General features: G+C 68.3%; 1 protein-coding gene across 2 annotated transcripts in view; it reads right to left on the reverse strand.

Moving 5' to 3' along the window:
* Positions 1-15,007, reverse strand: part of ADGRB1 (adhesion G protein-coupled receptor B1) — a 62,258-nt gene that overhangs the window by 38,873 nt on the left and 8,378 nt on the right. For both annotated transcript variants that reach the window (XM_080646969.1, XM_080646970.1), the window contains exons 2-11: positions 12,895-13,865; positions 4,585-4,746; positions 3,772-3,882; positions 3,261-3,425; positions 2,528-2,692; positions 1,998-2,162; positions 1,435-1,599; positions 916-1,017; positions 550-656; positions 155-349 (exon numbers count right to left, since the gene is read on the reverse strand). In XM_080646969.1, coding sequence (XP_080503095.1) covers positions 155-349; positions 550-656; positions 916-1,017; positions 1,435-1,599; positions 1,998-2,162; positions 2,528-2,692; positions 3,261-3,425; positions 3,772-3,882; positions 4,585-4,746; positions 12,895-13,648 — 2,091 coding nt within the window. In that variant the 5' untranslated portion in view covers positions 13,649-13,865. The remainder of the gene's footprint in view (positions 1-154; positions 350-549; positions 657-915; positions 1,018-1,434; positions 1,600-1,997; positions 2,163-2,527; positions 2,693-3,260; positions 3,426-3,771; positions 3,883-4,584; positions 4,747-12,894; positions 13,866-15,007) is intronic.

Raw genomic sequence — 15,007 nt, forward strand, 5'->3', positions numbered from 1 at the left:
ACCAGGGTCAGGGCTCAGGGTGTGACCAGGGTCAGGGCCCAGAGTGTGACCAGGGTCAGGGCCCAGCGTGTGACCAGGGTCAGGGCTCAGGGTGTGTGATCAGGGTCGGGCTCTGTGGGACCATTTGCTGGTGCCCTCCCGTGGCCCCGGGCACCTGCACGTCGCCGGGCGTGGGGCTGTAGTAGGCCCTCCGGAAGATCTCCGTCATGTTCCTCAGGACGTCGATGGTGGAGAGCAGGTCCCCGCTGTAGCTGGCCCCGTCCTGGGAGATCTCCACCAGCGTCTGGATGACCTCGGACACGCCCTCCCCGGGCAGCCCTCGCTGCGCCTTCGCCAGGTGCTCCCGGGTCTGGGGAGATGGAGAGGGTTGGGCGCCACGCTTCTGCAGGACACGGTGGGGCGGGTGCCCAGGCCCCCCCAGGCCCAGTGCCCCTCTGCCGTCCCCTGCCAGTGGCCACAGCGGACGTGTGTCCACAGGGGGTGCCACCGGGGACAGAGGTTACGCCTGAGGACACGGGCAAAGGGGTGCGGGGCCGGGGGCAGCCCTACCATCATCTGGATGTTGCGGTAGTCGATGGAGACGCAGCGGGTGTAGGTGGGGGGCTCCCAGTAGGCGATGCCCTCCTCGTCCAGCTCACAGCGTCGCAGGACGAGGCCTGGGGAGGCGGAGGGTCAGCGCTGCTCCCGCCTCTCGGCTGGATGCCCGGCTCCGGGCAGGCTCCCGCTCACGGCTCCCAGGCCCTGCCCCTCTGGCGGGACCCTCGGCCCAGAAGCAGGGACCCTCCGAGAGCAGAGCTGGCCCGGGTGGGGGCACCCGCCTCGCTTTCTCTCATCCCCACATCCCTGAGCGGCTGCCGCCAGGACCAGCGGGAGACACGCCCTCAGGACCCCACACCCCGTCTTGGTCGCCCTCACCCGTGGCGTTCCGGGGGCACCGGACTGCGGCCGCCTCTCCCGCCGGGGTCTCCTTCCAGATCATGGCGCCAAAGTTGTCCTCATCACAGATCTCCTGGGGCTCTGCCAAGGGGGAGCGGACAGGCAGGGAGCTGAGTGCTGGAGGCAGGTCAGGGGGCAGACCCCTCCCGGACATCCACCCTCACCAGCGGGAGAGCCCCGACCGCCGGGCTCAGCGGTTGAGCGTCGACCTATGACCCAGGAGGTCAGGGTTCAATTCCCGGTCAGGGCACAGGCCCGGGGTGCGGCTCGATCCCCAGTGGGGGGGCGTGCAGGAGGCAGCCGGTCAGTGATTCTCTCTCATCACTGATGTTTCTCTCTCTCCCTCTCCCTTCCTCTCTGAAATCCATAAAAATATATTTAAGAAAAAAACCAAACAAACTAAGACAAATGGGTCCCCGGCCAGTTCAGCCCCATGCCCACCCCGCCCCTCGGGGTGCCTCCCGGAGCCCAGCTGTGGGGTGGCGAGGGGACACGCACCGGGGCACCGCTGGGCGCTGCATTGCCGGTGCTCGTCCTGCGGGCCCTGGCAGGCGGCTCCCCCGAAGAAGGGCCCCGAGCAGACCCGCTCCCGCCGCTGCGTGCCGCCCCCGCAGGTGACGCTGCAGCCGCCCCACGAGGCCCAGGCCTGCCACCTCCCGTCCACTGCGGGGCGGCCGGGGTGCAGGCGACAGCGCAGGTGCCGGAGTCACGGCGGTCAGAGACACAGGGCCAGAGAGACAGGGCCGCAGGGAGGGCGGACACCACGGACAGGGCACGGGAGGGCGGACACCACGGACAGGGCACGGGAGGGCCGGACACACCGAGCCGTGGGGACCCAGGCGGGTGGAGCAGGAAGCCGTGAGGACGAAAAACATGGAGAGCCGGGAGGAGAAACCAGAGCTCAGCTCCACACAGAGAAACAGGTGCCCCTCCTGCACTGGCCCCCTGGACACCCCCCTTCCCGGCCCCCAGGCCCCGTGCCCACATGCCAGGCCACAGTCAGCCCCCACGGCCTCACCCCGCCGCCCTGCTCGCGCCCCCACTGCTGACCGGGCGCTGACCTGGGCACTGCTGCAGGAAGCAGTCTCGGCTCTCCACCCAGTGGCCCTGGCACTCGGCGCCCCCGTACGAAGGCCCGTTGCACTCGCGCGTGCGCTGCTGCCGGCCCTGCGCGCAGCTGGTGGAGCAGGCGCTCCAGCTTGACCACTCGTTCCAGTTTCCGTCCACTGCCCGGCCCGGGGGAGGGAGGGACGGGAGCCGTGTGAACACCCGGGGCCCCCCCCTCCCCCGCGCCTAGCCCAGCCAGGACATGGTGTGAACGCCCGGGGCCCCCTCCCCTCCCCACACACCTTGCAGCCTGGGACACGGGCGCGAACACCCCTAAGGCCACCCTGATGCCAAGGGTACATGGATGAGAGTGCCCCGGGTCTCCAACCTCCAGCATGGGCCCTGGGGCTGGCCAGGTACCCACGAGCCCTTCCGGCCCTCCCTCTGTGCCCCCCGCGGCCGCCCTCTCACCTACCGGGGCACCTCCCTCTCCCCTTCCAGGGCACCTCCCTCTCACCTATCGGGGCACCTCCCTCTCACCTACCAGGGCACAAGGCGATGTTGCAGAACTTGGTTTGCTTCTCGGGGCCCTCACAGGGGTTGCCTCCGAACTGGGGAGGCCTGCAGGTGCGCGTGCGGTCCCGGAAGCCCCGGCCGCAGGTGCTGGAGCACAAGCTCCAGGGTGACCACTCGTCCCAGGCGCCGTGCACTGCGGAGAACCCGGGGCGCCGCTGAGCCCTGTGGCCACTGGGCACTGCTGCCCCACCGCCGCCCGCCCAGCCCTGACCCTGACGACCACCTCCCCTCCGTCCCGGATCCCGGCCGCCCCCACCGACCCCAGATGCCCCGCCCCTGCCTCCCCCACCGGCCCCAGAGGCCCTGCCCCTGATGCTCGCCCCGCCCCTGCCTCCCCCACCGGCCCCAGAGGCCCCGCCCCTGCCTCCCCCACCGGCCCCAGAGGCCCCGCCCCTGCCTCTCCCACCGGCCCCAGAGGCCCCGCCCCTGCCTCCCCCACCGGCCCCAGAGGCCCCGCCCCTGCCTCCCCCACCGGCCCCAGAGGCCCCGCCCCTGCCTCACCCACCGGCCCCAGAGGCCCCGCCCCTGCCTCACCCACCGGCCCCAGAGGCCCCGCCCCTGCCTCCCCCACTGGCCCCAGAGGCCCCGCCCCCGCCTCCCCCACCGGCCCCAGATGCCCCGCCCCTGGTCTTGATGCCCCGCCCCGGCCCCGCCCCTCTCTGGCCGCCTCACCCCGGCCCCACGCCCCTCGCGCCGCCCACCTGGACACACGGCCGAGTTGTTGCACAGCCGCTGCTCCCGCAGGGGCCCGCTGCACTGCGTGCTGTAGGAGGAGGACACGCAGAAGCGCGTCCGGGTCTGCCAGCCCTCGCCGCACGTGCTGGAGCACACGCTCCACGGGGACCACTCCTCGGCCGCGGGGTCACCTGCGGGCCCGACTGCAGTCAGACCCTCAGGGGGACCCTGCGTCCCGAGCAGCAGCCGGTGGGGCGGCGAGGCCTTTAGCCCGAGGTGTGTGCTGCGGGGCTGACCTCAGGACCTGCGTCCCCCCCCCCCATCCGTGGGCTGGGCTGGGGCTGTCTCCCGGGCCCCGGGGGCTGGCCCGGACCCGCCCTTCGCATTGCGCTAGCGCCCCCTCAGCCAGCGGCCAGGAGAGGGCCGCCTACTTATGGCGACCAAAGTTATTTTTACAGCTTCAGTATGTGTGCTAAGACCTCCCCCTCCCCACTCCACGGCGTCCTCGTCCTCGCGCCTCGCACCCCCGCAGCTCACCGGTGTGCGGGGACGAGAACCCGAACTGCTGCAGCTCGTCCCCCAGCTCGTCGCGCCGCCGGGCGTCGGTGGACCGCAGCGACTGGCTCCGGGAGCTGGTGCGCGCGGCCGCTGCGGGGCGGGCTCGGTGAGGGTCCAGGTGGCACGCAGGACCCTGCACAGCGCCACCAGGGCTGGGGCCGCCCGCCCGCCCCCCTCTCCCCCGGACAGCTGGGAAACCTGGGACCAGGGCCCCCCGGGCCTGGCGCCAACCCCTGTCGGGGTCCATTCCTCTGGGTCCCATCTCCCCTGCTCCACGCCCCTCCCTCCCTTCCTCCAAGGCCCTGCTCAGCACCCCACCAGCCCCTCTGCTTCCTGTGGCCTTGACCCCGCCCCCCACACCCCAGGAATCTCTCCAAGCTGCTGAGATGAGACCCTCTTCTCAAGCAAGAACCAGCCCGAAGAGTGGCAGTCTCATTACAACTTGACTTAATTCCATGGAAGCAGCTAAAATATGGATGAGGTCATTAGAGAGTCTCATTAGAGACGGACCGTGATGTCCTGGAGGTGGGGTGGAGCTGGGGCAGCGGGGGCAGCTGGGGCTGGGTGGCGGAGGGAGGCAGCATCCCCAAATCCCCCACCCACAGGTGAGAAGAAAGCCCCGCCCAGTCTCATCCACCTACCCGGCCCTTCCTTCTCTCCGCCAGACGCCCTACCTGTGGCTCCGCCCGCGCACCAGCCCCGCCCACTGTAACAGGCCCCACCCCTTACCGGCCTGACCCCACCCAAGTCCCCGCCCACCCCGGCGCCCCAGGCCCGCCCTCCCGCACTCACCTCCGCAGGCCTTGCGGTTGCACAGCCGGCCCTCCTCCAGGACCCCCTCGCAGCCGCTGCCCCCGAGGCCGGGCGAAGGCAGGCAGGTGCGCGTCCGTGTCTGCAGGCCGCCCCCGCAGTCCCGCGTGCACTCGCCCCACAGGGACCACAGCTTCCAGCCGCCTGGGGGGAACCAGAGCGCAGGGGTCACGTGTTCAGAGAGGGACTCCTGGGGTCTCCCAGGCAGGGATGGGGCACAGCCCCACAGGGTAGGCCCGCACGTGGGAGGCCTGGTTGTGGAGGGTCACCTAGGAGTGTGGGATGTGGGGGGGGGGGGCGGGGAGAGGCAGGGGTGTCTGGGAAGGGTGGACCCGAGAATAAGGGCCTAAAGACCAGGTTCATGCCCACCGACCGGCGTGGCTCAGTGGTTGAGCGTTGACCTATGAACCAGGAGGTCACGGTTTGACTCCGGTCAGGGCACAGGCCCAGCTTTCAGGCTTGATCCCCAGGAGGGGGTGTGCAGGAGGCAGCCAATCCATGACTCTCTCTCATCACTGATGTTTCTATCTCCCTCTCCCGCTCCCTTCCTCTCTGAAATCATCAATAAAAATATATTTCTTATAAAGAACAGGTTCATGTGGTGCCCCCTCTCCCCCCACGGGCCATCCTGCCCTGCTCATGCCCTCCTCTGAGGATAAGGGGGCGCTGCTCCTGGGACTGACACAGGAGGGTAGGAAAGCGCTGCGAAGGACGGGTATGGGCGTTGTCACTGGGGTCAGAGAGGACCCCAGAGAATCAACTTTGATTTGCAGCAAATTTCGTGTCCAAGTGACGCTGGCCAGCCCAGATCTGGTCGGGGGAAGGCCACTCAGGTGCCCAGCCCCTCCTCCTGGCTCCTGCGCCTGTTCCCCGAGCTGGCCAGCAGGGGGAGCCAGGCGCAAGGGAACAAGGCCTAGCTGGGCGGGACCTCCCCAATGTGGGCAGAGGGGCCTGCCTCATTCTCCACGCTGGGTGCACAGTGGACAAGGGGAGCCTTCTACCCCCCGAGCCTATGCTGGAACTCCTCTCCCTCTTCTTACAGACCCCACCCTCCCACCCACAGGCCCCACCTTCCCCTGGGCCCAGAGAGGCAGGGCAACTCTGCGAGGACACTCAGCACCCATTCCTGTGCTCTGCGCCCAGCCAGGAGGGACAGGGCAGGTGGGCGCTGATGCACTCAGACCATGACAAGCAGGAGGGGCTGGGACCTCAGCGGCTGCCCCCGGTGGGTGGGCATGGCCCTCGCTCACACGCAGTCACATGAGGCTCCAGGTGTGGTGAGGCCCAGGGAGGGCTTGCCAGGGGCACGGGGGGGGGGGGGGGCAGAGCGGCCTGGCTCTGAGCCCCTTCCTGCACGAAGGCCTCTCTGCTCCTGTTGCAGCGCCGTGAAGGGGGGCCCGTGACCCCCGCACCCTCCAAGGGAGGCTGCTTCCAGGGCCAGCTCTCCCGGGGCATCCTGGGCAGGGCCCCTCCGCCTCCAGGGGGCCCTGCTCTGTGCCAGGCACCTCAGCACCCAGGAACCTAAGTCCCGTGCACCCGAGGAGGGCTTTCACCCCATTCACAGCAGCGGAAACGAGGGCTGTAAGGGGTGGGCCTAGGAGGCCTGTGGGAGCTGGCACCCAGGGCAGTCAGCAGCACCAGCCTGGAGCCCAGCTCAGAAACGCCACTTGGCCTCACCCCGCAGTTACGGCGGGAGCGCCCCGGGAGGCGGGCAGACCAGGCCCTCGCTCGCCTCCTCACGTCCACGTGCCGGGCAGGGCGCTGACGGCCGAGGCTGCTCCCGCTTCTCATGCCCCCACTCGGGGGGCTACGCCCAGAACCACAGCCGAGTGTCAGACGCAGACGGGAGGGAGCCCCGGGTACCCAGCGAGCCTACAAGGAGGGGAGCAGGCCTGGAACCCACAGTCAGACTCCACATGCTCCACTCTGTCCCCCAGACTAAGGCCGCCCGCTGCGATCAGCCACAGGCCCCAGTCGGGCACTCTAGGCCTTGGCAGTGGCCCCTGCCCTGGCCACCCTGTCCGGTGACCCCGAGACGGAGGGGCAGAGAGGGCCGGAGTCCAGGGAGACAGGCCTGGTGGTGGTTCAGGCTGGCACGTCCCGCTGGTCACCCCCCGCCTCCCCGGCCCAGCCCCCACACGGAAGCCTGCGTGACGTGGAACCCGCCGTGGGTGGGAGAGAGTGTCCAAGCCGGCTAATCAGAGGATGCCACTCGGTTCCCATGGCAACTGCTGCAGAACTCGTCTTTCAGGATAGACTCAGGTTAGGCCTCAGCTGCCAAAACACCCACCACTTTAGGCTGGTTACCTTGGTGACCCAGGTGGCAGGATGTGGGGGGGGGGAGGGGAGAAGGGGGTGGCCATGGGCTCAGAGGACAGACCACCCCCCAGGCCCGCCCCTGACCCGGGTCCCATGCTGGACCCGGACGCCGGTTGCAAGCTGAGTCCCCTTGACCCCACACTGAGCCTGGACCCTCATCCTACACCACTGTCTCTGACCCTGGGCATGGACTTCCTCATCCCCAGCTCAGGCTGAGCCCCGATCCCGGCACAGGCTGAGCCCCGATCCCAGCACAGGCTGACGCCCGCCCTGGCCACACTCCTGCCTCTAACGGACACTCAGGAAATGAAGCTGCTATTTCTGTTGGCGTTTTTAGTTTTAATGTGTGTCCCCACACAGAGCTGACACTTGATAAATGTGCATCCAGGACAGGGGTGATCACTGCAAGGCTGGGCGGCCAAGGTGCTCCTGGCCGGGGGAGCTCCGGGGGCCGCGGAGGAGTGGGCAAGGCTGGGGCGGCCCGTCCAGGCCCAGAGAGAGGCAGCCTTCTTCCCCAGCTCAATGCCCCTCTGTCTGGAAGCTCATTTCCATCTCATTACGGATGAATGGAACCAATTAATGGCCTCTGAGCAGCCTGGCCACCCAGGAGGGAAGGCGCACGGAGAGGGGTTCCGGGCCCTCTTCCCACCCTGGCACCCCAGCCCAGAGGCTGTGACCTCCGGGTCCCTACACCCCAAGTGGGCTGGAGTGGGGGCGTGGGGTGTCTCCCTTCGGAGGAGGAGGACGGTGCACTTCCCGTCTCCTCCAGCAGAGGGCGCCCCAGGCCAGCAGGTGGCGCAGCACCTGCCCACTCACCCCCGCCCACCTGGCCTGGTTCCCCTGAGGACCCCGCCCACCCCCCACCAGTGTAGGGTCTGTCCCAGGACACCCAGGTTCCTCCTCTGAGCCCCCTGCAGGGATGTGCCGATGGGGACCTCAGGGGATAGAACAGCTCCCTGAAATTCCTCCTCAACCCGCTCCCCGCCCCCGCCAAGTCCACAGCCCCCGCCCCCCACAGACATTGCCCTGCATTCTCCCGGTGCCCCCTGAACGGGCCCAGGGACACCTGGATCCCCCTCACACACACACACACACACACACACACACACACACACACACACACTCTACTCCCAGTCTCTCCATACCCTGCGGGCCTGAGGGCCGGCTCGGACGCCCTTCCAAGGGCTCCCGGTCTCAGGGCCGCCTGGCGAGCGCCCCCCCAGCTGCGGCAGGGGCCACGGGGCCTCAGGATGAGGCCGAGAGCCAGCCCCCCGCCACGCCCCCTCCAGGTGAGGCGGCCCGGAGAGCCCCTTCCAGCACCTGGAGAGGACCCTCTCCTGCCCCCTCACAGCCCCAGGAGCAGGCCTGCCCGGCCCATTTCACAGACAGAAACGGAGGCCCTGGCCGGTTTGGTTCAGTGGACAGAGCGTCCGCCTGTGGTCTGAAGGGGTCCCGGGTTCGATTCTGGTCAAGGGCACGTGCCTCGGTTGCGGGTTCAAACCATAGCCCTGGTTGGGGCGTGTCTCTCTCACATCCTTGTCTCTCTCTCCGTCTCTCACCATCCCTTGCACTCGTTCTAAAAATCAGTGGGAAAATATCCTCGGGTGAGGATTGACAGCAACAACAAAAAAGAATATTTCTCAGAAAAAAAGGAGCTACTAATACATCCAAAAGAGAGAGAGAGAGAGAGAGAGAGAGAGAGAGAGAGAGAGACACTCAGGCCTGCCGAGCCGCCCCCGAGGCCTGTCTGCAGGCCCCACTCCTCCCAGCCGCTCTGCCCTAAGAGTGGTCCCGTTTACAGTGGTCGGCAAACTCATCAGTCCACAGAGCCAAATAGCAACAGGACAACGATGGACATTTCTTTGGAGAGCCAAATTTTTTTAAACTTAAACTTCTTCTAACGCCACTTCTTCCAAATAGACTCGCCCAGGCCGTGGTATTTTGTGAAAGAGCCACACTCCAGGGGCCAAAGAGCCACATGTGGCTTGCGAGCCGCAGTTTGCCGACCACGGCGTTAGGAGCCCGAGGCCAGCCCCGCCTGGCTCCGCCCTGGGCCCTGGGTGACCGGCAAGTCCCTCCCTGGTGGGCCTTGCTGCACAGCCCTCCTCCCATCTTTCCGGGACATGGCAGCCCTCATGTGGAGCTTCTCCGTGGGGGATGGCACGGCCCACCCTCCCCCACGTCTGGAGTGGCCTCGTCGCCAGCGAGACTGCCACCTGTTCCCCGAGTTTTCTAACTCGTTTCCGCGTGAGCGCAGCGCCCTGGCCGCGAGGGTCAGGCCTGAGCCCCCTCCGGCTTCCTGTGCCCCTCAACGCTCAGTGACATCTGCCCGCCCCCCCCACCTCTACGCCCGGCCTCTCCACACCCTGCAGGTCCCAGGGCGGCTCCGACGCGCTTCCTGAGGAAAGCGTGGGCTCTGGGGCTGGGAGTTCTGGGTGGGTCTTGGTCTCAGCCCAGCATCTCAGTCCCAGCCCTCCAACCCCCTGTCCCGGCATCTCACACACACTCAGCCCCCAGCTCAGCCCCTCCCCATCTTGGCTTGGCACATGAGACGCACCCAGGATCACGAACACACGCACAGGGACAGGGACACGCACAGGGACAGGGACACACACAGGGACAGGGACACACGCAGACCCACACTCCCAGCCCCCCAGACGCTGCGTTTTCATTATCTTCCATGTCGCTTCTGCAATAAAATTCTTTAATTAAAACATGAATATTTAAAACGACCCTGGAGAGGAATGGCCCCGTCACACCAGAGGCAGAAGAACACAGAGGGAGACGGCAGGGGCCAGAGGGATGCGGGACACACCGACAGACCCTGGTGGGAGCGCGCCTCAGAGGGGCGGCCGGGCAGGGAGGGACAGTTGCTGTGGCCCAAGGAACAGGCCGAGTGAGGCGGACGCGTGCCGTGGCCATGTGGCGCTGGGACAGGCCCGGCGGGGGGGGAGGGGGAAAATGGGCCATGGCTGGCCTGGGCCGCCTGCTCCCTCCGCGACGGCTGCGCACAGCCTTCTCCGGGAGGAGACGAAGGACGCGCCTACCCTGGCCTCCCCCCTCCCCCCTCCCCCCGCCTCCCCCCTCCCCCCCCCCGCCTCCCCTGGTCTCCCCCCCCTGCCCGCCTCCCCTGGCCCATTGGGGGACGAAGCTCCCTGGCACAGGGCTCTGCAGACAGATGTGGGGTCTGGCACCTGCCCGGCTCCGCTGTGTGTCTTCTGAATGACGGCTGGACCTCTCTGGTCCACATGCCACCCCATCGCCATGCACACACGTGCACACACTGGGCACATGGACGCAGGGACACACATGTACCCACACATGCCTGCCCCTTCCCCCCTCCGGGCACCGCCACCAGCCATTCCCTCTTGGAACCTTCACGGGGGCCCCGCCTGCTCACCCCTCACCCCCACACCCCGGTCCCCAGTCTCTGCCGCGGGCCAGGGTCCGGCGCTGACGTCACTCCCGTCAGAAACGCGTTCGCGCCGCTCCTCACGCAACCAGGGTCTCTCCAGGTCACGGTGAGGGGCCTGCGGGTGAAGGCGTTGATGGGCTGGCTGGGTTGAGGGGCTTGGGGGGGCCCAGTGCGTGCAGGCCAGGCTGGGGCGTCAACCCGACCTGGTCCTGGCGGGGCCTCCAGGCCCCAGAGCACCTGCTCGCAGGTTACCGCCTGGATGACCCAGGGGCCTCTCACACTCGGGTCCACTCTGACCTCGGGATCTTCCTCCCCACCCAGTGCCTCCCACCTCGCTGATGTCAGGAGTGGTCTGCCACCTCCTTCCTCCGCACCCACATCCTGTGCGTCATCAAGTCCACCAGCACCCCCCCAGCCAGGCCCGACCCCCCCAGTCCAGAGGCTGCTGTGCCCCCAGCAGGCCAGCGTCAGGCCCCCCTGGGTGCCTGCGGGGACCCCGCCCCCCCCACCCCCGGGACTCCCTGCTCTGGGCCTGGACACCCTGTGCACCTACAGCCTCAGCAGCGTCCGCGCCTGTCACTCTCCTGCTCGGAGCCTCCAGTAACCCCTTTGTTCTCAAGATAACAAGTGAACCCCGGCCAGGGCCTTCCCCACTGCACCCCAGCTCCTGCCTCAGGGCACAGAGGGGGTGCCCAGCGAGGGGCCGAGCTCTGGCTCCCCCAGCACACAGGCTTCCGCTCGGGTCCTCACGCGTGGATCACGCCTGCCCGCCTCCACCTTCCTCCCTCCACCTTCTCCTCCGACACCACGCAGCTCCGAGCAGCACCAAGCACTTCCCCTCACGGCCGCTGCCCACCGGCCCCCGGGTCACAGTCTTCGCTGGGACAGCACACCCCGCAGAGCAGTCACCCCTTTGCAGGTGAAGAAACTGAGGCTCGGGCAGGTGGCTGCAGGGGAGTGGCCAAGCACGCTGACCCTCCCATCCCCCCGTCCGCCCCGAACGAGCCACCCTCCGCGTCTCTGCTCCTCAGCAGCTGTCCAAGCCAAGGCCACAGTGACCTCCACCTTGCCCAGCCCAAGGTCAGCCCTCCCAGCCTTCACCCCTCCGCCGGGAGCCTGCATGAAGCCACTGACCTGTCCCCCCATTTGACGGGGCATTTTCTGCTGGGTTCCTGGACACCCCCCGCCCCCCGGGGGGCTCTGCCTGCCTCTCCCCTGCTCCCCACTCCTCCCCAGCCACCTTCACAGCTCAAGGAGGCGTCTAGTCGGGATCCGGGGTCTGGGGGTATAAACAGAGCGGGGCCCCAGCACAACTGGGGCCTCTGTACTGCAGGTGCCCTTTTTATTATTATTGACTAGAGGTCGGTGCATGATATTCGTGCACTGGGGTGGGGGGGTGTCGCTCAGCCCGGCCTGCGCCCTTTTGCAGTGCGGGAGCCCTTGAGGGGACATCCTTAGTGCTGCCATGGAGGCGGGCCGCTGTGCTCACCAGCCGTGAGCCTGCGTTGAGCGTCTGCCCCCTGGTGGTCAGTGCGTGTCATAGCGACCGGTCATTCTGCCTTTCGGTCAATTTGCATATTACCCTTTTATTATATAGAATTTCAGAGAGGGAGGGAGAGGGAGGGAGAGATAGAAACATCCATGATGAGAGAGAATCATGGATCGGCTGCCTCCTGCACGCCCCCCACTGGGGATGGAGCCTGAAACCCGGGCATGTGCTCTGACTGGGAATTGAACTGTGACCTCCTGGTTCATAAGTTGATGCTCAACCCCTGAGCCAGGCCGGCCGGGCCCCACTGGCATTTTATGCCGTTAAAGACGTTGTTCTGAGAAGCAGTACATCAGCCTTGGTGGCTCAGGAGGGGCTAGAACGCTGGACAATGCCCCCGCCGGCGTGGCCCACCAGCCAGCCTGGCCCCAGACGCCCAGCACCCGTGGTCAGCTGCCTGCCTGGCATCTCGGACCCGACAGTCTGAGACAAGCTGTGCCCTGTCGCCCTTCCCGTCCCAGCCACTCCCCCAGCCTCAAAGATACTCCCAGGAAACCCGGGGAGTCCTGAAGGGGGGCTCCACCTCCTGCCCCGCCGCCCGTCAACCCCCCCCCCCCCCCCCCCGCTTCCCATCACCACCGGCACCGCTTTCACAGCCTCTGCAGGGCTGACCAGCACAGGCCCCGCCTCTGCCTGCTCTGGGCCTGCAGGGCCCCGCCCCCGGGTTCTCCAGTACCTCTCCCAGAACCTTGAACCTGACCCCTGGTCCAAGAGACCCCTTTCCCGCGCCTGACCCGGAGCCTGGGACACCTCTCGGCGCTCAGGAACGGACCGCGTAGACGTGATTTACACAGCACGCTCCTCCCCGAGTCTCACCTCCCGGCCACACTCCACGCAGCCCCGCAGCCCCGGCCGCCAGCCTGCGGCCCACCAGACAGACGGTCCTGCCTTCGCGAAGGAAGGGCCCTCCTGGCCAGAAACGGAAACCGACCCGGCCGCGGTCCCTCCCTCGCTCACTCCCTGAGCTCGGCCACACCGCCTCCCACCAGCTGCCCGTCCCCTCACTCACCTGGGGCGCCCTCCCGGCCCCGGTCCTGGGTCAGGCTGGTCAGGCAGTTCTCAGGGCCTCCGGCCGCTCCGTCCCTCAGGCAGACATCGCCGCGGGGCCCCAGGGGGCCGGAGGCCGGGTCGCCGGAGCCCCCGCCCAGGCAGGCGCAGGGGGTCTGCATGATGCCGCAGGGGTGCGAGCTGCGGCTGCCGGCCAGGCAGGCGTCCAGCCAGCGGCACAGCATCTGGCAGGCGGCCTGGCTGGGGCTGCGGTTGCCCACCACCAGGTACTCCACGGAGAAGTCGTCGTCGGGGGGCCCCGGCGCCCCGTCCCGCCGCATCTGCAGGAACTGCTTGCCCGCCTGCAGGAAGGCCAGGGGCGCCGAGGCGTCGCACAGCCGCAGCACCTCGTCGAAGCTCTCCACGCCCAGGTAGGTGCGCGTGGACTCCAGGAAGGAGTCGAACTGGTAGGTGCGCACGCGGCCGGGGCCCCGGCAGGGCGCGGGCGCCTTGGCCACCTTCACGTACAGCGTGTAGCGCCGCGGGTCCGGGTTGCGCAGGGTCCAGGAGCAGCGCGAGGCGTTGGCGGGGAACACGGCGGCCGCCGAGAAGTAGCCGAAGAACTTGCCCTGCACCAGCGTGGCGCACGGCTCGGCCCCGGGCCCCGCGGCGGCCCCTGTAGCTGCCCCCGCCGGGCGCCCCAGCAGCAGCAGCAGCAGCAGCAGCAGCAGCGGGCAGAGGACCCAGCGCCGGCTCGGGGCGGCCTGGCCCCTCATCCTAGCTCGCGGGGCCGCCGGGGTTCCGCGGGCTGGGCAGGCAGGCGCGGGCCAGGCCTGGACATGCCAGGGTCTGGCGGCGAGCGGACCGGACTGGGGGCCGGGGCCGGGGGCAGGGGCTCGAGCGGGGGCAGGAGGAGGGGCCCGCAGGTGACCCAGGGGGCTGCGGTGGCGCCTCACGTCCAGGGCCCGTGCCCGCTGTGGCGGCCGGCAGCACCTGGAAGAGAAGGAGCAGGGTGGGGTTGGTGGGGCCCCCCCTGGAAAGTCGGGTGCGAGGGCACGGTGGGGGCCAGTGCCCCCCACAGCTTTGGGCAGCTGACACAGGCCTGGCGCTGCTGCCAGGCACGTGCCCTGTCCACCTGTCCACCTGTCCACCTGCCACCACCAGTGTGTCCACCTGCAGGGGCAGGGGCCCGGCCCGGGGGATGGAGACCTCCTCCTCCTCCACCCAGGCCCGGACCGGGCACACTGGGCAGCACCAGGCCAGGGCCGAGTGCCACAGGGGCCCTGCTCGGCCCGTCTGGCCAGCAGCCTGGGGTGGCTCCCAAGGGCTCGGCCGGCCGCCTGCCCACTCACCCCGTCACGGCCACTGTGGCCACCCGTTTGCCCCCGGGGCCTCAGGGGCTGTCTATGAGCCCCTGGTGGGGCCTGGCTCTCTCTCCTGGCCGCCGTCTCACCTCTGTCTCCTTCCCCTGCAACCTTCCTCGCGCCCCCCGCCCTCAGGAGGGGCATGGGCACGGGGAGCAGAGGAGACAGGCCCCCCCAGCCTCCCCCAGCCTCCCCCAGGTGAGGGCGTAGAGACCCTCCCCAGGCCCCTCCTCACAGCAGAGTCACCGTCCTTCTAGAGGTTGGGGACACCCACCCACATCCTGTGTCCCCGAACCTGCTGTCCCTGTAGCCCCTCAGATCCCCTTCCCCTCCCCTCCCCCGCCTTCTGAGCTGGGCGCCATGGCCCCTCGGGCCCTGTGCTCAGGGTGGGAGGGCTGGGAGCGCAGAGTCCCCTAGAGCCACCTGTACACAGAGCCTGCAGCGACCCCTTGCCGCCCCCTCCTTTCCTGAAAAATACATTTTAGTTGGTTTCAGAGAGGAAGGGAGAGAGAGAGAGACATCAACGAGGAGAGAGAACCGCGGATCGATGCCTCCTGCACGCCCTCTACTGGGGATCGAGCCCGCAACCTGGGCATGTGTCCTGACCGGGAATCGAACCCTGACCTCCTGGTTCCCAGGTCGACGCTCACCCCCTGAGCCAGCCGGCCGGGCCTCACCCCTCCTTTGTGAGGCTGGTGCTGTTAGCCCCATTTCACGATGGGCACGTTGAGGCTGAGGGTAAGTGACTACCCAAGGTCACGGCGAAGGGGC

This window comes from Plecotus auritus (assembly GCF_963455305.1).
Source record: "Plecotus auritus genome assembly, chromosome: 11".
Taxonomy (NCBI): Eukaryota; Metazoa; Chordata; class Mammalia; order Chiroptera; family Vespertilionidae; genus Plecotus; species Plecotus auritus.